The sequence below is a fragment of the Exophiala xenobiotica genome, assembly GCF_000835505.1.
Source record: "Exophiala xenobiotica strain CBS 118157 unplaced genomic scaffold supercont1.6, whole genome shotgun sequence".
Taxonomy (NCBI): domain Eukaryota; kingdom Fungi; phylum Ascomycota; class Eurotiomycetes; order Chaetothyriales; family Herpotrichiellaceae; genus Exophiala; species Exophiala xenobiotica.
In genome coordinates this window covers 2,618,173-2,639,599 of record NW_013562489.1, presented here as the reverse complement: position 1 = coordinate 2,639,599, position 21,427 = coordinate 2,618,173, and the positions used below count along the sequence as shown (strand labels likewise).

The 21,427-nt window shown below is 50.9% G+C and overlaps 10 protein-coding genes across 10 annotated transcripts; 5 read left to right on the top strand and 5 right to left on the bottom strand.

The window, feature by feature from the left end:
• Positions 1 to 59: 59 nt before the first annotated feature.
• Positions 60 to 1,904, bottom strand: PV05_10261 (GDP-mannose transporter). Its single transcript, XM_013456681.1, has 4 exons — positions 1,418 to 1,904; positions 1,281 to 1,368; positions 849 to 1,229; positions 60 to 797 (listed from the first exon to the last, which is right to left on the bottom strand). Exons 1-4 carry the CDS (start codon positions 1,670 to 1,672, stop codon positions 355 to 357), a joined length of 1,167 nt encoding a protein of 388 aa, XP_013312135.1. The 5' UTR covers positions 1,673 to 1,904; the 3' UTR covers positions 60 to 354.
• Positions 1,905 to 2,083: 179 nt separating this feature from the next.
• PV05_10260 (uncharacterized protein) lies at positions 2,084 to 3,401 on the bottom strand. The gene has a single exon (XM_013456680.1). It carries the CDS (start codon positions 3,261 to 3,263, stop codon positions 2,565 to 2,567), a length of 699 nt encoding a protein of 232 aa, XP_013312134.1. The 5' UTR covers positions 3,264 to 3,401; the 3' UTR covers positions 2,084 to 2,564.
• A 162-nt stretch (positions 3,402 to 3,563) lies between these two features.
• On the top strand, positions 3,564 to 4,576 carry PV05_10259 (uncharacterized protein). The gene is made up of 3 exons (XM_013456679.1): positions 3,564 to 3,643; positions 3,817 to 3,878; positions 3,934 to 4,576. Exons 1-3 carry the CDS (start codon positions 3,616 to 3,618, stop codon positions 4,312 to 4,314), a joined length of 471 nt encoding a protein of 156 aa, XP_013312133.1. The 5' UTR covers positions 3,564 to 3,615; the 3' UTR covers positions 4,315 to 4,576.
• On the bottom strand, positions 4,497 to 5,155 carry PV05_10258 (uncharacterized protein). The gene is made up of 2 exons (XM_013456678.1): positions 4,926 to 5,155; positions 4,497 to 4,869 (listed from the first exon to the last, which is right to left on the bottom strand). The coding sequence occupies exons 1-2, from the start codon at positions 5,038 to 5,040 to the stop codon at positions 4,700 to 4,702; spliced, it is 285 nt and encodes a 94-aa protein (XP_013312132.1). The 5' UTR covers positions 5,041 to 5,155; the 3' UTR covers positions 4,497 to 4,699.
• Positions 5,156 to 5,291: 136 nt separating this feature from the next.
• Positions 5,292 to 6,924, top strand: PV05_10257 (uncharacterized protein). The gene has a single exon (XM_013456677.1). It carries the CDS (start codon positions 5,625 to 5,627, stop codon positions 6,093 to 6,095), a length of 471 nt encoding a protein of 156 aa, XP_013312131.1. The 5' UTR covers positions 5,292 to 5,624; the 3' UTR covers positions 6,096 to 6,924.
• On the bottom strand, positions 6,854 to 8,794 carry PV05_10256 (uncharacterized protein). The gene has a single exon (XM_013456676.1). The coding sequence runs from the start codon at positions 8,383 to 8,385 to the stop codon at positions 7,114 to 7,116; it is 1,272 nt and encodes a 423-aa protein (XP_013312130.1). The 5' UTR covers positions 8,386 to 8,794; the 3' UTR covers positions 6,854 to 7,113.
• Positions 8,795 to 8,889: 95 nt separating this feature from the next.
• On the top strand, positions 8,890 to 10,061 carry PV05_10255 (E3 ubiquitin-protein ligase RBX1). Its single transcript, XM_013456675.1, has 4 exons — positions 8,890 to 9,284; positions 9,334 to 9,412; positions 9,465 to 9,535; positions 9,584 to 10,061. The coding sequence occupies exons 1-4, from the start codon at positions 9,156 to 9,158 to the stop codon at positions 9,680 to 9,682; spliced, it is 378 nt and encodes a 125-aa protein (XP_013312129.1). The 5' UTR covers positions 8,890 to 9,155; the 3' UTR covers positions 9,683 to 10,061.
• Positions 10,062 to 11,923: 1,862 nt separating this feature from the next.
• PV05_10254 (uncharacterized protein) lies at positions 11,924 to 14,967 on the top strand. The gene has a single exon (XM_013456674.1). The coding sequence runs from the start codon at positions 12,753 to 12,755 to the stop codon at positions 14,712 to 14,714; it is 1,962 nt and encodes a 653-aa protein (XP_013312128.1). The 5' UTR covers positions 11,924 to 12,752; the 3' UTR covers positions 14,715 to 14,967.
• Positions 14,968 to 16,078: 1,111 nt separating this feature from the next.
• PV05_10253 (uncharacterized protein) lies at positions 16,079 to 19,472 on the top strand. The gene is made up of 3 exons (XM_013456673.1): positions 16,079 to 16,183; positions 16,233 to 17,416; positions 17,465 to 19,472. Exons 2-3 carry the CDS (start codon positions 17,406 to 17,408, stop codon positions 19,092 to 19,094), a joined length of 1,641 nt encoding a protein of 546 aa, XP_013312127.1. The 5' UTR covers positions 16,079 to 16,183; positions 16,233 to 17,405; the 3' UTR covers positions 19,095 to 19,472.
• Positions 19,345 to 21,323, bottom strand: PV05_10252 (uncharacterized protein). Its single transcript, XM_013456672.1, has one exon. The coding sequence runs from the start codon at positions 21,041 to 21,043 to the stop codon at positions 19,865 to 19,867; it is 1,179 nt and encodes a 392-aa protein (XP_013312126.1). The 5' UTR covers positions 21,044 to 21,323; the 3' UTR covers positions 19,345 to 19,864.
• Positions 21,324 to 21,427: the final 104 nt, after the last annotated feature.

Sequence of the window (21,427 nt, the reverse complement as noted above, 5' to 3'; positions counted from 1 at the left end):
AAGAAATCTGTTGAAACGGTTAGTCAACAGTTGGACTATTTGGATACTTCCGTACTCGTGGCAGTAATCGTGCAGCTCGGCTAATCTTTTTAATTCGATTGTCAAAGGTACACACATTAATAGAAATACACAGCAACCGAAACCCTTAAGTCTAACGAATCTAGATAGGTCGAGAAGTGAAGTCCGTATTCTCGTTGAGATCCCTCTCACTTATAGCCAGTATTGTTTTAGGCTTTTCCCGTAGCGCAAACAACCCCCTCCGTACGCCTCGCAATGCATTAGAAACATCTTGCATCGTCTAACAACCCGACTTTGCAGGAGAGACGTGAATCCTCCATTCCCCAACCTCTTTCACTAGGCTTTCAAGCTGTCTCGGTTGCTCTGGCTGCTAGCACTCATTGGGATACTCGAGGTAGGAAGAATGCCGGTCTTTGGCTTCGATGATTCCCTGACCTTGGCAAGAGCATAAACCATACCACTGACGAAGCCGACGAAAATGGCCGAAACACTAGGGAGCGTGACGGGTGCATCGAAGAAGACCAGACCAGATATGGCAATCGGCAGTTTGTTCAGCGCACCCACCATGGAGTACGTTGTCGAAGAAGTCGCTCGGACGCACCATGCCGACGTGTAGGAAATGAAGATCGAGGACAGGCCGGTGAAAATCATGGCGCCAATGATTGCGTTTCTTGAAACAACTGGGAAGTTCTTGGCCAGATTCATTGCAGACCAGTCTTCCATGACGAATGAAGCAACCAGCAAGATCGGGATCGTCAGGAGGTTGTTGTAGAACATGGCTATCGAATGTTAGTAAATTTCTTTTACCGTGCATCCCCATCAGGACTTACTGTCAAAATCCTTGAAGTTGGTGAGCTTGATGCGCTTACGCATACCCAAGACATAAGCAGCAGTGGAAAGGCAGTTGACCATCATCCAGATGTAACCTGCGTTGAGAGTAGCCAGCTGTTGAGCGGATGAAGACCCAGAGCCATGTGCTTCCAATGCGTGTTTGATATCCGCCCAGGCGGCAATGATAGAGCTGAGGACCATCAAGCCGAATGAGAGGAGGGCCATACGCGAAACAGAGCCGCCGAACCATAGGACTTCGCCATAAGCGATCAAGATGATGGTCAAGTTCTTGAAGATGGTGTAGACGGGAATCGAGAGGAATCGGAGGGCCTTCGTGCTGGTGTAGATCATGCCAATCAAGAGAAGGGAAATAGGAAACCCTGTGTTGGTCAGCATTCAAATTCCTCTTCGCTGGTTCCGTTGCCCCGTACATTTCTTTGCTTCATCAACTTTGAAATCCCGGTATGTGATGATACCGGCGCTCTTGCAGGATTGGATAGCCACTACGCAGACAATGGCCTAGACATATGTCAGCGGGTGTGGAAGTTGAGGAGGGCGCGGAACAAACCTGAACAGCCAGCAAGAAGAAATTGAGGTTATAATCTGGGAAGGACAGGATGTACTTGTTGGTGACGGTCATCAAAATGGACGAAGCGCAGTAGCTGATAACCGGGAGGATAGGGTTATTTTGCCAGTTGTTCGAATGATGTGGTGTGTATCGAGGTGTCGAGGCCGGAGGTGGGCTATTGAACGTTCGACCCTGCTTCTCTCCCAGTTCCATCTCGTTTCCCTCGAGGAATCTCTTCTTCTCTTCTTCGGCCATCTTTTTTTATGGTCTAGGTGTCCGGTCGTGTAGGAGAAACAGCCTGGAAGATCAATACGGGAAGGGCAAAGCGGACAAGTAGGGAGCGTAAACGAGAGACTTGGATTGTTCGGCACTGCAGACGAGATCAATTTCAGGAGAAATCAAAGACCACGGTATTCAGGAATCGGCATGGAAAGGAAAATGCCAGGGCGCAGAGTGGAGGTCGCAATGCGTGTTGGGAGAAAGTTTGTAAGACGGGAAATGGCGGAAAAAAGGGGACACTTTGAACAGAGACGCGCAGCCTACTAGCCGAACTTCAGGCGTCTGCGTGGGCGTAGCGTAGACAGACCAGAGGCTTACCAGGCGCTCCGGAGGCTTTTACGAGCCCTTGACAGGCGTCAATCATTTTCGGGTCCAGGCCGATCACCCCTTCAGCTCTTCTGGAAGCCACCAATATAATTTCCGCTATCTGCAACAACGCCGGCCTTGCACATGCATGTAGTTTTTCCTACTCTCACCTCCTGATTACCTAGCTACCAGGTCTCAACGATGTATTGTCTCTGACGTCCACCACATTCTATGCTATTGTCGCCTGCGCACAGACTTCAAGAAGTGCGTAGTCGGCCATCAATCCTTGAAACCCCTTCCGATCTCAATGTGGGTCGGATTGGCGAAGCCGACTGCCGAATGGCATATAGGAGAATATCAGTCTTTCGTGGCGCCAGTGTATACTGTCATCGAGCGTGGAGTGTATGGCAAGTTCGTCGACCAGATCAGTGGGTTCAACCAACTCTGTTCGCGTCCTCCGTTGATGCTTCCGGTCTAACGGTGCTTCCCTTGGTCAATCCTCGCTACACTTCTGCAGGACTGACAACTTTCTCGACCCCGTCTTTGAATACTCAGGTCACGATCAGTCCCAATCATCGTCCTCGTCCTCAACCTGCTGCTTGCGACCAGAAATACCACGTCGAGTCGACGTTCTGTCACGCACGTTGACCTCATCGTCATCACCACTATCGTCACTGTGGCCCAAAAGCAGCCTCTTCCGCAGGACAGACCAGCTGACAAAGGTCTCCTCGACCGCTTTGGTGACATTCATGCTGCGCTCGTTTCCGTCCCAGCACAATCCCTCGAATCCAGTGATTCTGCCCTTGACGACGCCTTTCACGAAGCCAATGACACATGGCAAAACTCTCACACCCAGTTTTTCCACGACAAAAGGACAATTCTTGACATCGACCCGGGCGAACGAAACATCTGCATTGCCATATTCAGCATGTTTGTCTGCTATGACTTGGCAATGATCGTCCATAGTGTTGCATCTTGAAAAGTCAGGATGGAAGAAATGAACCACAGCCCTATCATGCTCGGTAGTAAAATTGAGTGTCTCATCATCACTCGTCAATGTGATATAGTCCTTCTTGAGAGTATCGAAGGTGGCTGTGGTTCCGGTAGCCGCTGGTGCGTCCTTCAATTCTTGCATCCTTTGGACACGATATGCAGAATCGTCCTCTTCCTCTAGTGAAGCCAGCAATGCATCCACATCGTCATCCTCCCGTTGAAGATTTTGCTTCGGGTCATGGTGGTTCTTGTTGTGACTTGGATCCATTTTGTCCTTGTCCAAATGAAACCCTCAAAGCCTCAAGGCGCTTGCAGATTTATCTTAATAAAGAAGTCATGTTGCTGCCCACTGTAGCAAGTAGTTCCCCCCTTGCAGCCAGATAGCACTTAATTGTGTGGAATTCTTTTCGAAATGTGAAGATAGTTGTGGACGTTTACTGAAGCGTGAGAAGCATGTCTCCATCCAAATTGCAGTAAACGCCTAACTGCTCCGCCGTACCTTGGCGCCAAGACTTGCAGCACACTGAATTTTGATGGTTACTCCGGCCAACATCTTAGATTCGATCAGCGTTAACGACAATTTCACCACCCAGTCTTTACCAGGCGCAAACACAGCAGCAATGGCGCCACCAACCCAGAAGCCCTCAGGTACGACAGAAACCCCGTGGATACATTTCCGAGAGGAGGAGGAAGAGACAGATCCCAGCAAGAACTGAAGACGGAGGATGACTGCGCCTTCAGTCTGCTGGACTCGTCTTGGGCTCACCTTCTGCATTGACGAGCGGAATCCAAAGACCTCATGCTGACTTTTTGTCGTTTAGGCTCCAAGCCAAAGAAGCCGAGTGCCAAAGCCAACCAGGCTGCGAAAGCCAGCCTCAAGGGCGTAAGTCTGCGAAGATGCGAGTCCCGTCCCAGAACGACAACTAACACAGTTTCAGGTGCACACTCAGAAGGCTCGCAAGATCCGCAAGTCAACAACCTTCCACAGACCAAAGACCCTCGTCCTGTCGAGATCACCTAAATACCCCCGCAAGTCTATCCCACACGAAACCCGACTTGACCACCACAAAGTCCTCATCCACCCTTTGAACACCGAAAGCGCGATGAAGAAAATTGAGGAGAACAACACGCTGGTCTTCATTGTTGACACCAAAGCCAACAAGCGACAGATCAAGGAGGCTTTGAAGAAGTTGTACGATGTCGAGACCGTCAAGATCAACACCCTGATCAGACCGGACGGCTCCAAGAAGGCCTTCGCCAGATTAACGTCGGATGTTGATGCCTTGGACATTGCTGCTACGAAGCTGTCGATCGTGTAACGGGGGAAGTCTGTCGGGACTGGCGATGGACGGAGGGCGATTCTATGGTTTTTACGTCTACGGAATCAAGCATCATGGGAGCATGATTCATTCAGCGGAAAGAAAAGTACGAGGCTCGGCATAGAACTAGTCGGGTTACGATCAAGAATCAACCAGGCATGCTTCAGAAGAAAATAAAAACATTCAAGAGCAGAATTTCTTGATAATTTGAAAGGCTGCCACTTCCATCTGCTGTGACGGGATGTTGTTACAACATTGGGACGATACCATAGTCCCTATAAGGTCCTTCCCAGCGCATGCTTTTTGCTATCCAGATTGTTCCTCCTCTGTCATCTTGCTCCTGCCGCATTGAATATTCATACAAAGCCGCTTCAATAGGTTGATTCTATTGTTGCGCCCGCAGTTGTTCCAGATGCTTTAACATCGCCAGATTCGAGTCCATAAACCTGTTGACACAGTTGGACATGCATGTCTCTTCTTTGCTGGCCAATTTGCCCGAAGATATTGAGCCGGCAATGCATTTCTTGAAGCACGTTTCGGTCAATTCATGTACAGCTAAAACCAGACTCTGTCAGCAATAATCCGTAGTCCCCAAGGTAAGGCGAACGTACTTTTCTGAATGTTTGACTTCTGGGTTTCAGTCTGGATGAACATCTGCAACTGCTGCTTCTCGGCCATGCTGAGGCGCTGGATGTCCTCTTGACTGATATTGATTTCGTCGTCCATGGCGGCTGATCCTTTGGTTCTAGTAGAGAGGGAAGTTGATTCGAGGTTTATGTACAATAGATATTGTGACGACGACGGGCGAGACTGGCGTATGTCGAACAAGCTGAAGGCGCAGAATCATCGAAAAGTTGACCTCCGAGAATGCTGCGCAATTCGATTTGCACACGCTATCAGGCCCGCCGCTTTTAGGATAACAAGGCTGAACTCTCAGAGCCTTGCACACATTGCCAACCCAGATACTATGTATTTCCGATGGTCTCTTCCACTCACTAGCTATCGGCTTCTATTTGGCTCAGACTTGCGTATGAAACGATAGCTGACAAAATATTTCTCACTTCGTCGCTTTCTGTCTGGCCATTCTTACTGCAACGCGAACGCTGTTCTACAGGCCAGCCAAATTTTCCCCGCAAGGATTTCCGCCGCAGCCTTGCCTCACCAGCCTTTCTTTTGCCTCTACTTTCCAGGCTTCTGCACCTGGAATTCGCCTCGATTTGTTAACCTTTCCACAGCCATTATCTCACCCTCAATACTAAGATACCATCTTCAGATATCGTCCGTAACTGTCGACTATTCCAGACCTCGAAATGCCTCCCATCCGCTCCCGCAATTCCCGCAAGCCCCCACCTGCAGGCTTCGAAGACATCGAAGACACCCTCCTAGAGTATGCCAACAAGATGCGCGACGCCCAGAACGCCTCTCACGAAGGCAAAAAGAAGCACGAAACGACCTGGCCGATATTCCAAATCAGTCACGCCCGCAGCCGCTACGTGTACGATCTGTACTACGAGCGCGAGGCCATCTCCAAGCAACTGTACGACTGGCTGCTCAAGAACGGGTACGCCGACGCCAACTTGATCGCCAAGTGGAAGAAGCAAGGGTACGAGAAGTTGTGCTGTCTGCGCTGTGTCCAGACCAAAGAGACGAACTTCCAAGGGACGTGTATCTGTCGCGTGCCGAAAGCCTCGCTACGTCGTGAAGATGGCGAAGGAGATGGAGCAGGGGCGGGCATTCAGTGTGTGAATTGCGGATGCAGGGGTTGCGCGAGTAGCGATTGAGCAAACGACGGACAAAAATTTCTACAAAGAAAGCGTATGCACGAGGCGGCGAAACAACCTTTCGAGCTGTGATGAAATCACGGTCTGGAAGGACGACATAGCATAGCGTGGGCATTACTTCTCGAGCGGCTACGATATCCCCAGGGATCCAAAGCATCGGCGCATCAGAGAAAGCAATACCGAACCGGCAGCTATGCGAAAACGTGCATCATCAGTGTGAACATCGACCGAGACTCGAGAGTGTCCCGCGGAGGGCAGTTTCAAGAGCACGTATTACAGGAGCATGGTTTCTGCAAGCAACATATGACTTAACGCCTCAACTGGGCTTCCTGAACAAGTCATCTTCCACTGGTAACTTGGACAGACAAAGGAGTGAGTTTTGGGAGGTGCCAGAATCCATCACATCGGGCCAAACAAGTACAAGGACGCCTGGTAGTAGATCGACTTCTCGTCCAGTGCCCTCAGAAGCCGCATGCTCTTGATCTGGGCCTTTCCATTCCGAACGACCCTTCACTATGTGCTCAATACGTCTTAAGCAGCTCGAAGACTTGTCAGGCTTGCACGGCCGCGGCGACAGGGCGAGAAACCCACAGGCTCAATATGGTCAAATCCGGATACCAGCATTGTAAGCATTATTCTTGAGCACTAAAGTCATGGTGCAGCGAATATGTCCACCTTCTTTCGAGGGTCAGAGACATGGGATGATTCGGAGTGGTCTGGCCTATTCCCTGGGAATGCGGTTATTAGAAGTAGACCTGAGCATTTTCAAGCGAGTGACATTATCAAACTAGTAGCATTAAAGAGAGTTCATTAAATTGACCGGCCAGCCAGCCAGCATGACAACATCAAAACAAATGAGATCCGTCTCAAAAGAATGTCCTGTTCTGCTTTTCTCATCTCTAAGATTTCCAAACCTGGTCCACAATGCTTCCCTTCAAACATCAATCACCATGTCGTTAAGGAGACATGCATTTACCGAACCAAAATCTTCAAATCCATCCATCACCTTTAAACGTTCTCATCCCCTAGTCGTGAGATCCAGCTTCAAAACTCGGCGCAGATCATCCTCCAGCTGTTGTGCACTCGGCTTTGCACGATGAGCTGGCATTTGCTGCTGCTGCTGCATCGGATAAGGCGGACTGATTGGCCCAGTGCTATATTGCTGTGCACGTTGCAAAGTTTGCTTTCGTGGTGTCGAAATTGGTGGTGTGACGGCGCTGTCGGAAGATAATTCAGCATACTCTGGCTCGCTTTGCGCTCCGTATACGTTCCTCAGCCGAGAAGAGTTGGGTCTCTTTGGCGTTTGCATATGCGCAGGTGGGTAGTGGTAGGGCATCTGCTGGAGCATGGGTGAAGGATTGTAGCCAGACTGTTCTTGCGTATACGTCGCTGTTGACCCGGAAGGACGGCGCCCAAGGGAAGGCCCTTGAGCCGGGTATGAAACTTGCTGGGCTGGAGCTCTGGCATTGAAAGGGTTGTTCATATCAGATGCAGACTTCATGTTGTTCTCATTGGCGCTTGACTTCATGAGGAGCTTCTTCAAAGCTTCAGTCTTCGCCTTGCGGTGGTTCTCGTCCATAGCCTTTCCTGGAGATGATGTCGACCGAATAGATTTCACAGCCTCGATACGCTCTTTGTATGGCGTAGCGAAAGAGCCTCCATCCTCTCCGGCAGCCGATGCTCCGTCAAGTTCGAAAGGAAACATAGAATCGCCCTCGCGAGTGCCTGGTGACCTCGGAGCCGGACTTCCATTTGGAGCAGATAAATTGCCGCCACGTGCTGCAGGTGTGTCGCCTCTAGGAGTTGCTCGTGCTTGACGAGCCGCTTCGAAGAGGAAGTCACAAGGAGTCGTCTCTCGCATGCTCGGCGAGTCATCCACCCGGTTAGACGCAGCTTGAGAGTTCACAGTCGCATAGCCGTTGAGCTGAGTGGGGAGTAAGTCGGTTGCAGGCATTGATTTGGAATAGAAACTCGGTAGAGGAAGTGCTGATGCGGCTGGTGACTGTTGAAAGGTTGCTCCGGCATACGCGGCTGGCTTCATAGGCGTCGCTTTTGCTTTGTCAGACCTCCCGGTAGATGCGTTGTTATGTGCCTGCGAATTCTTTCTGGGCTGACTTTTATCGGCGTTTCTTGTCGCATTGCCATTAGCGGAAGAGTTGTTGCGCTGGTGTTCAGTGGATGCGCCAAAATCAGAAACGAAGCCGTCATGAGGGTTGCTCTGGTGATGTTTCTTTCCAGATCGGCGAGTGGATCGAGCATGGGATTGGTGAGGTATTTCGACGGCAGACATTGTGCTTGTATGTTATCGGGCTTGATGAATCGGCAGCCCGTGGACCTTGAAGACAGATATGGAAAATGCAGAACGCTCAGATTGTGCTGTCAACGAACAGAGAAACAGAAACCGACCAGATGATATTGAGGTCACTCTGTGTCTATCTTGTACGTTTGCGATGAGGAAGAGCGTAGCGGTCTGGATACTGTCGTCGTGTTTGTGTAGAGGCTTTGGTAGTGGTGGAAATGGTAGGGCTCATTGTCTGAAGTGAGAGATGTTCTAAGAGAGATGTGAGGGTACTGAGACTAGCGCAAGGAACGAGCGGTCGTCTAGCAGGAATGTAATATGATATAAAAGTAGGCTTGTAGATGGGTGGTCGAATAGATAGGTGGGCTGAAAGGGCAGAAGCAAGATGGCGATCTGTGAGTGTTAAGTGACGCAGGCAACGGGATGGACAAGGCGCAGCTTTCAATAGAATGGCGAAAGGCGGCGGCGGCGGATGATTGGCAGGCCGGCCATATTCACTCGGTCCTCAACGCCACCACTGTCTTTGTTCAGAATAGCCACTATTCTACAGCCTTGTCACTATCAGATTCACTTACGGTTCTGGCTGATTGCCTGGATTCTGATATTTCCAAGCACACCTTGAGGATTTCCCTAGTCCTCTCCCCCATCCGCCAGCCGACCCTTCACCATACATCATCACCTCCGCAGCCACCGCCGCACCTTTATTCTCCCCGCATTACCCTCCTCATACAAGGCTACAGCAATCGTGACATACCCTCAACATGGCCGACGTCGAAATGGCTGACGCAAACGCTGCAACCGAAGAGGCCAAGTCAAAGGCCCCTGCCAAAGCCTCCAAGTCTAGCACAACAGAAGGTGGTGATACCAAGAAGAGATTTGAAGTCAAGAAGGTTAGTTCGTAGGGAGGCCACATGGACGGATGATGTTGACGCATGGTAGTGGAACGCCGTCGCTCTGTGGGCTTGGGATATCGTTGTTGACAACTGCGCCATTTGTCGGAATCACATCATGGATCTCTGTAGGTGTTCAAGGAAATCCAAGCCGTTGCAGTTGTGCTGATTTGGGTGCAGGCATCGAATGTCAAGCAAATCAAGGTGCTGCTACCACAGAGGAATGTACCGTCGCTTGGGGAATCTGCAACGTAAAAGAACGCTCTACCTATACTGGAATCTACTAACCCAGGATATAGCACGCCTTCCACTTCCACTGCATCTCGCGATGGCTGAAGACAAGACAAGTGTGCCCGTTGGACAATAGAGATTGGGAGTTCCAGAAATATGGTCGTTAGGGTTGGGGGCAAGAGCACAGGAAGACATTCTGTCCAGCCATAACCTACGATGCTCAACATACGATGATACGACCAATACTTCGAGCATGTACCGTGCCTGAATCATACCCAGGGCCGAGGCCGTGCGTTGATGCAGGACTCACATGAAGTAGGCGGAGTCCTCTGACCTGAGACCTCTACTCTGTGGCTCTCGTATTCGGAAGGCTTCTAGCCATCTTACATGTTTCATGAATCAGAAAATGACAGAGAGATGCAACTTGAAAAGAAGTGAAGGAGCATGGCAACAGATAGTGCATCATCAAGCCGCGCGATGAAGTATCAAGTTCTCTGTTAGAATTGGCATGGCAAATGACAAACAGACACTCTGATTGTAAACCCGTTTGTGAACCATTTCCTGTGAATCCGCCATCGAATGCTGTAGACATAAATATCAAGAAAAGCTTGAGAGGATCATTTTCCCGTAACGACAATCCCGCCCGGCGGCAGTCTCATCTTCGACCCAATCCACGGCTGCGGATGCTGGTTGTAAACCGGCCACGGCGGGACGACAAGGAACATTGCCAGTAACGTGCCGGCCAGGCCAATCCACATCGTCATGTAGATGTCCTGTTGGATGAATCCTATGATGAGGGCAATTACCTGATAATGATCGCTACTGTCAATAAAGCTACGTAAGAGCAAATTGGGAACAGAGAGCCGTACGGATGAAACTGTCAGAACGGCAGTGGAAATTGTTTCGGTGAGGCGTTGGCCATGGAAGTCCTGCTCAGAAAGATCAGTCAATACGATCATTGAAGTGGAAGAAAATGACAGGGAGCGGATGAGGCGATGGAAGGAGACGTACAATCTGTCCTTCGAAGACGTCTTGGATTTGGCTTATGGTGGCGTCCATCTTTCGTGTATTTCGGCGACGGTTGAATCCAACATAGAATTCAACTGCTCAATTAACGCTTCGGCTGAGATCCTCCAGGTGGAGACAGATCTCTACACTACTAGCCCTTTTCGCTTGAAGAAATGCGACGTTCCCTGTGGCCGGCTTGAGATCGAGCATTGAATGCAATGAGGGTTGACTTGGTGTGCATGGTGGAGGCCAGATGGCTTCGAGATTGGGGAAGCATTACCTTATGTAAGCGTGACAACAAGGCTGTGCCATAGCCTTGTTTTCACGAGAACGATGATAATGCCGCAAAATTGACTTCACACTCCCTAGACATTAATTTACGAGATCACAGATTGATCGGACGGTGAGTCGCACCACTACTTCACTATCCTTTCTGCAGGTAAGTTAATAAAGAGGTCAACAATTGTGCTTATAGCGAGACCTGACGAGAATGCATCCTGCGTCGGGACGCTAGCTTGTCACATCATCAAAGGCGCCACCCTCCGTCCACCGTCCACCGTCCTCCGTCTGGGAGGATACACAGTGTACTCGATGGCTTATCCCGGGGTTGAATCGATGCCAGCGTTAGGATACGGCGTTCAGGTCGAGCTGCCAATCAATTCGGATCCTTGACATTGGGCTATCTTTTCCATCAAGCCCTGAGGGAAGCTGGAGAACCCGCGATCTTTGACTGCTTACCTGCGATTCCTGTCAAAGGTTGGAGATAGTAAAGGTGCACATCTCGGGTGCAAGTCCAGAACCCCCGCAGGGTCTTGTGCGTTTTGCTGAGCGAAGGCTAATTCAGTTGGTGTACTTGACCTCAGAATGACACTTTCTGCAACTGAAGCCAGCAATGTCAAGCAACAAAATAGCACAAGCGAGATGCTCCAGAACGAAAGATGCGCCTGCAATATTTTATAGACGGTGCGTATCTCCCAGAGATATTCCCTCACCACACACAGGCGCAGATTGATGTAGTCATAACTTTAGGACTTTTGGACCGGGATGAGTTCGCCAGCAAACCTGTGCAACTCCAGTCAACTGCACAGGGCCGACTGGTATGTTCAACTCCACTGATATGAGGAAAATCTGCAAGTCGTCGATTCTAAAGTGCGTCGACTGCGTTCCCAGGTCACGAGTATACATCGAACAGAATTATTGGCAAGGCGATCAAAAACTTCGAGGTGTTTCGGGAAGACGGAACACGCCACTTTCAGACAAGCAACAGCATTGATGGAGAGGACCTGGAGGAATCAGCAGACGGTCGAACCAGAAACCGATTCTACACTGAACAAGATCTCGGCTAACTGCCGCTAAAGCAGTGAAATGTTTGCCTAAGGTGTATTTCAAGGCCTGTGACTGGATGAGCAGCCTGAATAGGGCACTTAATTGGCTCCTTAAGGCCTGGTCCTCAGTGGTCCTTTTTGCGGTGACGCACGGGCGAAAAAAAACCTCTGCCAAATCCTGCCAAAGTCCCGACCAGTCAGTGTTTTTGCAGCCCAGTTTCGCCTATTCCGTTGCGGCACTGGTGACCCTGCAGTCAAAAGACTTTTCTGAGCGTCTTGTTACATAACCAGCAAATCCTTCCTACTTTCCACCTTCGCACACTCTTTCTGAGTACCATCTCGACATTCACTAAAGATACGCTGTCTTTGCTGGTTCTCTTGTGTCCAGCTCATCATCCATCGGTGTCACAAGTCCTTCCGTCGGCCTTCCGATCGACGATCGTCGACTTCACGAGTCAACCGGCTCAGACATCCTCTGTCTTCGCTCATCGCAAGCGCAAGGAAGGCTGTACGCAGTCTTTCAGCACCTCACTTCCACCCTGGCGTTCGATCGCGATTTTCATTCTCAAGCCTTCAAGTTGGCGGGCTTCAAGATTGCCACCGTCTCCTTCATTCGCCCTCTGCTAGGCACAGGCATTGCATACATGTTCTTCTGCGGAACCACCACACGCCCACCATAACTGGCCCTTAAGTGCACAAGTTTCATCCTGCCCAGACTGGGCCAGGGAGGGTATATACATCAAAGAAATAGAACAAGAAAGATCTCGGCCCAAAATTCGAGAACCACAGTTGGCAGATCAGACACTGCCGTCCTAATCAAAACTGGCCTAATCACGAGAATCAGTGCACTGCTTTCGGTGCACTCGCGACTGAGAAGAACATAAGATTACTTGATTGAGGCAATATGTCGTCCTCAGAATCACAACATTCCCACGAGAAGATGGATACCCGCTACAGTACCCCAGCGCCGGAACTGGATGATCATCGAGGTCATCGCGGAATGCCTCCAACACAAAGCCCCCTTGCCGTTCCTGCCGTTGAGCTGCAAACCCCAACCCCAAAACCCACCGGCATTGATGAGCAGGACCTGTCCGAGGTGGATTCCACCTTGCTCAATACACTCGCTCGCGAGACGAACCCCATCGCTCGGGATTTTGAACATGCTATCATCGACGACGACAAGAGCGACGCAGAAGTCGACCCTCCACAAAGACGAAATTCAGGCCGTGCTCGACGAATGACCAACCGAGATGGACGGCCTCGCATGACTGTGCCGAGACACGATCGCTCTAGAGACAGCTCTTCTTCTCGCTCGACTTCACCAGCCAACTCTATCGAGGCGTTTGCCGAACCACGCCGACGACAACGCGCCAATACCGCTGAGAGCGTTTCTTCCTCCCTCATTGACAACATCCGTCATCGCACTGCTTCGGGTGGTACAAACACTAGACGACCGACTTTGAGTAACATAAGTATTCCGGCGGGTCTTACAGCGCGAACTGACCGTGACTACAATGATGATGTTACGTTTCCAACTGACGAGGAACCCGGCAAGACATACAAGATCGACTTCGAAGAATTGGAAGAATTTGTAGCTTTGAGTGCGCAAGGAAAGATCGCAGACGACTCCAATCCGCCGGATGCAAAAGACAGCCGGGTTTTTGGGGACCTTCGCAGACCCGAAGCTCAGGGTGAGCTACCAAATGCCATCCTCAACAGCGACAATTTCTACGAGAAGCCGCTTGTGCACTACGGCACCAATCAAAGCTCATCCTCGGAGGAGAAATTTTCCACCCAGAAGCACGCTGCATCGCGGCTAACCGACCGCTTCTTCCTCTTCTCATCGGAGCTCACCCAAGGCAAAAGCGCGACCAAGTTAGGTGACTTAGTGTCAGACGGCACCACCTTTCGAGATCTCTTTGAGGTTGGTCCCGATGGTGGTGTCTGGTGGCTCGATGTCCTTAATCCTACGAAGTCCGAACTTGAAGTGCTCGCAAAGGCATTCAAAATCCATCGCCTGACCCGAGAAGACATTGAAACTCAAGAAGCCCGCGAAAAGGTCGAGCTCTTCTCTCAGTACTACTTCGTATGTTTCCGCTCGTTCAACATGGACAGCAGCCACGAGGATTTCTTGGACCCTATTCACGTGTACATTGTGGTTTGCGGCGACGGCGTGCTCAGTTTCTCCTACCATCCGAACCCTCACGCCCACAACGTGCGCAAGCGAATCTCCAAGCTAGGCGACTTTTTGAGTTTGGGGCCGGACTACATCTGCTACGCCATGATCGACGACATCGTGGACAGCTTCGCCCCCATCATCCGCGATGCCGAACAGGAGTCTGAGAACATTGAGGATCAAGTGTTTATTGCGCGCGAGGACGACTTTCTCGCTCTGCTTCGACAGATTGGCGAGTGCCGCAAGCGTGTGCTGAACATGATGCGCCTGCTTGGCGGCAAGGCGGATGTCATCAAAGGCTTTGCGAAGCGTTGCAATGAGCAGTACGAGATGACGCCTCGTGGTGACATCGGCCTGTATCTCGGCGATATCCAGGATCACGTGGTCACGATGATGTCCAATTTGGGGCATGTGGAGAAGATGTTGTCGAGGTCTCATGCGAACTATCTGGCCCAACTGAATGTTGATAACATTCTAAAGGGAAACAGCACCAACAAGGCTTTGGCGAAGATCACCGTCGTCGCTACGATACTGGTTCCGCTTAATCTTGTGACGGGTCTGTTTGGGATGAACGTTAATGTCCCAGGGAAGGATACAGATGGACTGTATTGGTTCTTTGGTATTGTCGGTGCGATCTTTTTCTTTGTTGTGACTTGTTTGCTTGTGGCGAGGCGATTGAGAGCGATTTGATGGAAGTTTTGATATGTGATTTGATTAGATATGCGATTTCCTTGACATACATTGCACTTGGATATGGTGAAATCACCATGGACTTACGAAGCTTTTAGCTGCGGTCTACGAATGAGTGAAGGGTTCAGTGATGGTATGGGCATTGCTTGGGTGGTTTCAGAGTCGCATTGCATGTCAGTATTGATCCGGCTGCACCCCAGTGGGATAGAACTTTTAGCATACAGACCAGAATACTCATTGACATATATTCTCATTCGCTGTTTCACTGTTCTTAGACTGGTCCTTGTATGGCTGGAAGTCTCGTCTCTTCGGCTACTACGATCTCAAGTAAGAGTCGTGGGTCATAGCTCCAAGCTCCAGTCTGAGTGCCTGATTGATGTTCTGGAAGGTCAGCGTCTCAAACGCCTCACCAGTAGATGGAAACATCCCGAGGACAGTATGCTTTTGCGTGTATCACAGTATAGTGTGTATGTTGCACACAGCTGTGACCTTCTTGAGGGATCTCTTTCCGGGCATTGAGCGCGGAACATTTCCAAGATATCCTATTATGGCGGAACAAGGAAGGCAGTACGTTGTGATTGGTCAGTGAACGCAGGGCATGAGCTATACTTATCCTGACAGCCTGCAGGCTGCATACATGTCACCACGGAAATTACTCGTGTACCTGCATGCAGGGCGTGGCAAAACCCGCTGGTACGCAATTGGCGTGAATGTTCTTGACACGAGTATAATGTTCCAAGAATTATGACGATGGAAAAGCCTGCCTATTCAGGTATTTCACAGATAGTTCGGTCTCATGCTGATGAAGCTTTAGCAGAGTACCCAGTACAAGTATATCAGTTGTAGCCGATCACCGAAGTCCATGAGCCACTTGCCGCCAAGCGCCGTATGATCTGTTGGGGCGATGACTTGTTTGGTCTCGTTCGAGTACCCTGATATAGATCTTATCCGACTGACTTGAAGGATCGAGGGGCCGCACTGGGCCACAACAACTATAGGAGTCTCGCCGGACCGAGACGATGTCAGAGCGACAGTCCAGAATGTTCGATGTTGCGGGCTGTGCACACTGTGGTGTTGTTGTGTTCTGCTTGTTTGAAGGTGGTGTCGTAGGTGGGACGAGATCGACAATACTAGTTTCGCCTGGGCTGTTGCTGAACCTGGTTTCCAGGTCGCACATGACGGAGGGGAAGGAGAATTTGCTCGCCTATCATGTGCGCTTTAGCGCCAGATGTGCGTTACCAAGCCTGATAATGATGGCACGATGAACGGATTCGAATAGCTACCCGAGACAAGGGCGGATGGTGCACCTCTTGGATCGACGTGGTGAGAGTCCTTGATTTCGCCTCTTGTCGAATCCTCCATACCAGGTATGAGAGCCCGTTAATTAGACATTTTTCCACACACAGGTCGTTGCTTGAGTGCGGTACCTGTCTCCGCATAGGCTACCCCTTTTTCTAGAAGGTCTTTGGGTGCGATATGAAGCGCCGTTTAAGGGGAGACCCATCTAATCTTCAACAGTGGACGTCCAGCCTATCGGCTTAGGGTGCGACGCCATGATGCTTGATTACAGCCACGAAATTCACGCGTGGTCTGTGTTACTCGTTCCGGACGCGTGTCGATTGAGAAGGAGTACTCCGTACGAAGTAGTCAGAGTTCTATATGGTTAGCTATGAAGCTCGAGCAGGCAAATGGGAAGTTCAAAGAAAGGTAATCGGACAATGGCTGCAAAAGATTTACAGGCGTCATACTCGCTGGTGTCCGCCACGAATGAGGCCAAGATTGCCGCACAAGAGGCAAATCCATGAGGCGCAGTGCATGCAGTGCAGAGGAGAAGGAGAAGAAGGGCAACCAGGCACAAGTAGATTGTCCTTCGCTTAAATGCTTTTTGCAGGTCGTTGCGTTTATAGCGCCTGAGGTATACAGAGCCGAGTGCGAAGAAGCCTACTACCTACCTAGGTGACAACCTCGAGGTCATTTGCAAGCTGGTGAGGCGCATCACCAGTGCCAAGGAGGAGGATTGGGGGCACTATCTGGAGGGTCACTAGGCTAGTGTAGGCATTCCTGCGCGGCATGTTTAGGTCATGTTTAGGTGCAGCGGATGTCCATTCAATGGACAAGTAACCTCAGAAAAAGGCAGCCAGAACACACCAAACTGCGCGTCCCTCCTCTTCCCGTTGTCTTTGTTGTCCTCCCTCTCCCTCTTCCTCTCCTGGTCTGTTGTCCTTCTGTCGCCGTCACTTCTAGGTTCGCCTCCTTCATACCCTCACTGTCACTGAGGCTCAGGTACTGGTTGAGAAAAGGCCTTGTCTCCTGTCCGAAACCCTACCGCTAATTCGCAATCCACCACCCCCCAGTCAATCAATCTCAGTCCGAGCCCACTCTCTCCTGGACTCCTCCATTCCACGCCTTTTCCCAGACGAAAACCTGCTTTCGCGGACACTACAACCTCTCCTCGTGTACAACAACCACATTCGTTTTGTTCGCGACCACTTCCGTTCTCGATAAGCCATCAACAGCTGGAATTCGTCTTTGTTTGCGGCTGCAAGCCACACATCCGTTGACCCTTTGTTTTGGCAACCCGCAACTCGTCTCTGCAGCCAAACACCACCCACATGTTATTCTAGTCAACCATCAACAATCCGCTACACTCCCGTCAAAGTGGCAACAACTACTGTTACTGCGTCGCCGGTCATGGCAAACTCGTATGTTACTTTCAAAGTCTCCTTGCCGCCGTACTGACACCATCCTAGCTTTGCCTCAGCATGGCGCTCCTTTTGGCATACCATGACCTCCAACGACCGTCATGCTTCCCACGACTCTCCCTACAGAACAGGACAACATGTGCCTGTTAGTCAAAGCCGACATGCTCCTCTCACCTCGGTCGCTACCAGCGCTGCTGATTCCCACCAAGACCTGCCTGCTACCTATCACGATGATTCGAAACGACCTTCCATTTCCTCCTCACAGCTCGCAGGATCTCCTGCAAGACCATACTCGCCAGGCATGCGCTCCATCTCCTCGCCCAAAGCACCTCAGGTCGAAGAATCAGTAGCCCCTGGCGAGATACAAATGCAGAATTTTGCTGACGGTGCTCCTCCTCCACCACCTGTTTCCCACTCCTGGAAGAAGATTGACCGCTGGGCCGAGAACCACTACGAGGAACTCTGGGATCAACTTGGCGAAGGGTGCACACAAAATGATGTTAATGAGTTGGAACATGAGCTTGATATGACGTTACCACAAGATGTTCGCGAATCTTTGAGCATCCACGACGGCCAGGAGCGAGGCGGCCGACCTACCGGTATCATTTTTGGCTGCATGTTGCTTGATTGTGAAGAAATTGTCCAAGAGTGGAAGAATTGGAAAGTCGTTAACGAAGAGTACCTGAGCGGTGCTAAAAGCAAATACAGCTCAAAGGGTCTGAGCAATGGTTCTTCATCCTCCAGCCAGACCCAAAATGGTAATCGATTCTGGAGACAAGAGCTGCTGGACAGACAAGAGTCACAACCACCGAAAGCCATTCAAAAAGCCTATGCACACCCAAGCTGGATTCCTCTCGCCAGAGACTGGGGTGGGAACAACATTGCAGTCGATCTCGCTCCAGGCCCCATGGGGAAATGGGGTCAAATTATCCTGTTTGGACGAGACTACGATTGCAAATATGTCGTTGCACGCTCCTGGGCTCATTTTCTGGCCACCGTAGCTGACGACATCGGTTCCGAGAAGGTATTTGTGGACGAGGACACAGGAGAGCTCAAATTGAAGGAGTTCAAGACGGAAGCTGTAGAGCCACCCTACATGGACATTCTACGCTGGCGCGCAGATCAAAGATATGGTCGACGGGGACCCAAACGGAGGCCTCAACCTGCCAGTTTGAACACGAGCAGTGTCGCACAGAACGGGCGGCAATCACCCTACAGCAGCCCAGTCATTGGAGGCGAAGACCGAGGCCGATCGCCACAGAGATTCTCGAGAGGTCCTCAAGGCAGCCCCCGACATGCTGTAGGCAGTCCTTTGGCCCGTGTGCAGGAAGAGATCGCCCAACCACAGCCTGTACGGCCAGGCGGAGATGTCGTTAGAGATTTTGCTGAATCCGCCGACAGCTTAAGCGAGGGCAAGAAGCGGGAGAAACTGGTGGAAGGTCCAACGCCGCTTGATCTGAAGATCTCCAACCTTCCGAGGAAGCCAGAGAAGCTTGTTGATGCACCAACTCCATCTTCTCTGAAGAGTGCAGATTCGGACAAATTCCCCGCCACCAGACTCGCCAGAGTATTCACCGAACCTGAAATCAAAGAAGAGAAGCCAGATCAGGAGAAAGCCGAGGTCACGGGTCTCGGCGTGAATGGGATTGAGGACGAAATGAAGACGGTATCCATTTGATCCATCTCTTTGTGCTTTACTACCACGTTCGCTTTTCAAACAGCCCACGGGCTACTGGATATGGCGTGTTTGGATCAGCGGAGGTCAACCAAAGCATCATTGCGGTTGTTTCTGGAGTGACTCTATATGGTAATGGGTAGGCGTCTTAATGAGCAAAAACTTGACCCGGTGTTTTGGCAAATGGTGGGAGGGTCAGTCAACATTGTATGAAACCAGGCCGGAGCGACTCGACATTGTATTTCAAGTATGCAGCATACATTCGGTGACGGCCGAGCAGGGCCGTATAACTAGTCAAGCAGTACCAGTTCGCTGGAGCGAAGCAAAGCATGCAGAAGAGTCCATAGGGTGAGAAAGGAAACGAAAGAAATTCAACCACAACCAAGTCCTTTGATCAATCCGTACTCCGTAGATCGTGCACTATTCCAATGTCAAATGGTCACCGAGCATCGTGTAGACAAGACTGCCCTGAAATGAATAGATTTGAGCGCCAACAACTCCTGATGGCCCGGCGCGTGCACAGACGGAGCAGGTGAATGAGAAGTCATGCATAGATCAAACCGTCAACCCAAAGCCGCGCCATATAATGGTTCTGTTTGGATCTGCTAATGCCGTCGAGGTGATATCACAAAGTCCACGTCAAGCTTTCAGACAGAATCGGCTTTCTCCCGATCATAATTTCGGCCGATATGCAAGTCCGCTAATCACTGAAAGGACCACGTGAAGTGGCGTACCAAGGGACGAGGCCTTGCTTTGTTTTCTCGCAAGTCATTCTAGTCTGGCACAACACTGTCGTCGAGAATGATGCAGAAGTTGTTCCTCCCTCCTCCGGGGTTGATCTCCCTCTTCGCAAATGTCGTCGGCCCACCGTTTTCGATCCACTGCGTCCGTTTGTCTTTGTCGTACCGCCATAGACTGTAGTGTAGTTTGCTCGTCGTCTTCGTCTCGAGGTTGATATACCCCAAGGAGGACATGATTAGAGTGAGATGGTCGGGCGTGAGATAGCGTGAGTTATGCAGAGTCGGGGCGGGTAGGACGACGAAAAGGCACGGCAACAGGAACGGCTGCTCCGGCTCGTCATTATTGCCCTTCTGCTGGTCTGGAGTCCCATGCTCGTGCTCCTGTTCATGCTCCTCCTTTCTCTTCCGCTTCTTGACATTGACAGTGGTAGTAGTAGAGGCGTGCTGGTCCGCCATACGCTCGCGGGCGCCTGCGCGGGACGAATCAGAATTAGAATCAGAATCAGAGAAGAACAAAGTCGTCCGGCGTAACATGTCGCCTCGCCCTCTTGCGTCGGGGACATAATTCAACACGAGGCTGAGACTGAGGACATCGTAGCCTCGTTCGCTTTGCCATTCGCCCTTACCATCCGGCGAGTTCGGCAGTGGGAACGTCATGAAGTCGGCCTCTTCGATGCCAGGAGCGGAGGAGCGCAGATCGATACGTCGAACCACGGTCGCACCGGGGATGTTGAGCGCATTCGTCGTGCTGAGGGCGCCGATTTCGAGGATCCTCAGTGGTTGTGGTTTTGGTTTTGGGCTGAAGGCTGAGTTTGACTTTGATTTCCGGAAAGACAGTTCAGGCCCTAGCCATCTAACCAGGACCCGGCTCGAGTCGCCGCCACGCTCGGCGCTCTGGCCGATCGTACTCGCGAGTTGATACGTTGCGAGACCGCCTGATGCGGAGAGCTGGGATTCGAGATCCTTGATGAGTTGGGTGTCATGCTCGGCACGGGCACGAGCTAGTCGCTTTTGTAGGGTGTGGTGGCTGCGGATCAGGGTGCGTGTGTGTTTGGACGACAGAGATGAGGAAGCGTTGGAAGAAGCTGGGGCGGCGGCCCTCGTGGACAGGGAAGACAGGAGTGGTGGACGGCCGGATTTGAGAGATTTCGGGTTGGATTTTGAGGATAGGCCCTTTCTTGACAAGGGCGGTCGTTGGTGTGAAGGTGCCATGCTCCAGGCACTTGCTCCTGATATAGTAGAGAGGAGCTATGAGGTGTTTGAGAAGCAAAAGTGTTGTTGTCACTGTCTCTGCAAATGCTTCGATGCAAATATACGGAGTACAAGCCAAGGAAATCTCATGATGCTATTTCATGTCGCGCGAAAAGCGATGGAGTTGTGGGCGCTTACTTCGCAGGTATTTCGGTCGTGTAATTGCGATCATAGAAGGATCTAGTGTGTGATACTAACAAGAGGACAACATCTCGCCTCTAAAAGGACAGTAGTCCTCAAGGTCGAGGGTCGAGGTCAGAATATCGAAGATTGTCGGTCGTTGATGTTTGTTGGCCAATCAATTTACGAGAGCCACAGCCTCGTCAGCGTCACAGCCTTGTGTAC

Excerpts from the sequence above, each read along its gene's own strand:
- PV05_10261 (XM_013456681.1), bottom strand. The coding sequence starts at position 1,672 with ATGGCCGAAGAAGAGAAGAAGAGATTCCTCGAGGGAAACGAGATGGAA. Across the intron at positions 1,230-1,280 it reads AGTTGATGAAGCAAAGAAAT|GGTTTCCTATTTCCCTTCTC; the intron begins GTACGGGGCAAC and ends TGACCAACACAG. Across the intron at positions 798-848 it reads CAACTTCAAGGATTTTGACA|CCATGTTCTACAACAACCTC; the intron begins GTAAGTCCTGAT and ends AACATTCGATAG.
- PV05_10260 (XM_013456680.1), bottom strand. The coding sequence starts at position 3,263 with ATGGATCCAAGTCACAACAAGAACCACCATGACCCGAAGCAAAATCTT.
- PV05_10259 (XM_013456679.1), top strand. The coding sequence starts at position 3,616 with ATGGCGCCACCAACCCAGAAGCCCTCAG. Across the intron at positions 3,644-3,816 it reads ACCAACCCAGAAGCCCTCAG|GCTCCAAGCCAAAGAAGCCG; the intron begins GTACGACAGAAA and ends TTTGTCGTTTAG. Across the intron at positions 3,879-3,933 it reads CGAAAGCCAGCCTCAAGGGC|GTGCACACTCAGAAGGCTCG; the intron begins GTAAGTCTGCGA and ends ACACAGTTTCAG.
- PV05_10258 (XM_013456678.1), bottom strand. The coding sequence starts at position 5,040 with ATGGACGACGAAATCAATATCAGTCAAGAGGACATCCAGCGCCTCAGC. Across the intron at positions 4,870-4,925 it reads GAAGTCAAACATTCAGAAAA|CTGTACATGAATTGACCGAA; the intron begins GTACGTTCGCCT and ends GTCTGGTTTTAG.
- PV05_10257 (XM_013456677.1), top strand. The coding sequence starts at position 5,625 with ATGCCTCCCATCCGCTCCCGCAATTCCCGCAAGCCCCCACCTGCAGGC.
- PV05_10256 (XM_013456676.1), bottom strand. The coding sequence starts at position 8,385 with ATGTCTGCCGTCGAAATACCTCACCAATCCCATGCTCGATCCACTCGC.
- PV05_10255 (XM_013456675.1), top strand. The coding sequence starts at position 9,156 with ATGGCCGACGTCGAAATGGCTGACGCAAACGCTGCAACCGAAGAGGCC. Across the intron at positions 9,285-9,333 it reads AGAGATTTGAAGTCAAGAAG|TGGAACGCCGTCGCTCTGTG; the intron begins GTTAGTTCGTAG and ends GACGCATGGTAG. Across the intron at positions 9,536-9,583 it reads TCGCTTGGGGAATCTGCAAC|CACGCCTTCCACTTCCACTG; the intron begins GTAAAAGAACGC and ends CCCAGGATATAG.
- PV05_10254 (XM_013456674.1), top strand. The coding sequence starts at position 12,753 with ATGTCGTCCTCAGAATCACAACATTCCCACGAGAAGATGGATACCCGC.
- PV05_10252 (XM_013456672.1), bottom strand. The coding sequence starts at position 21,043 with ATGGCACCTTCACACCAACGACCGCCCTTGTCAAGAAAGGGCCTATCC.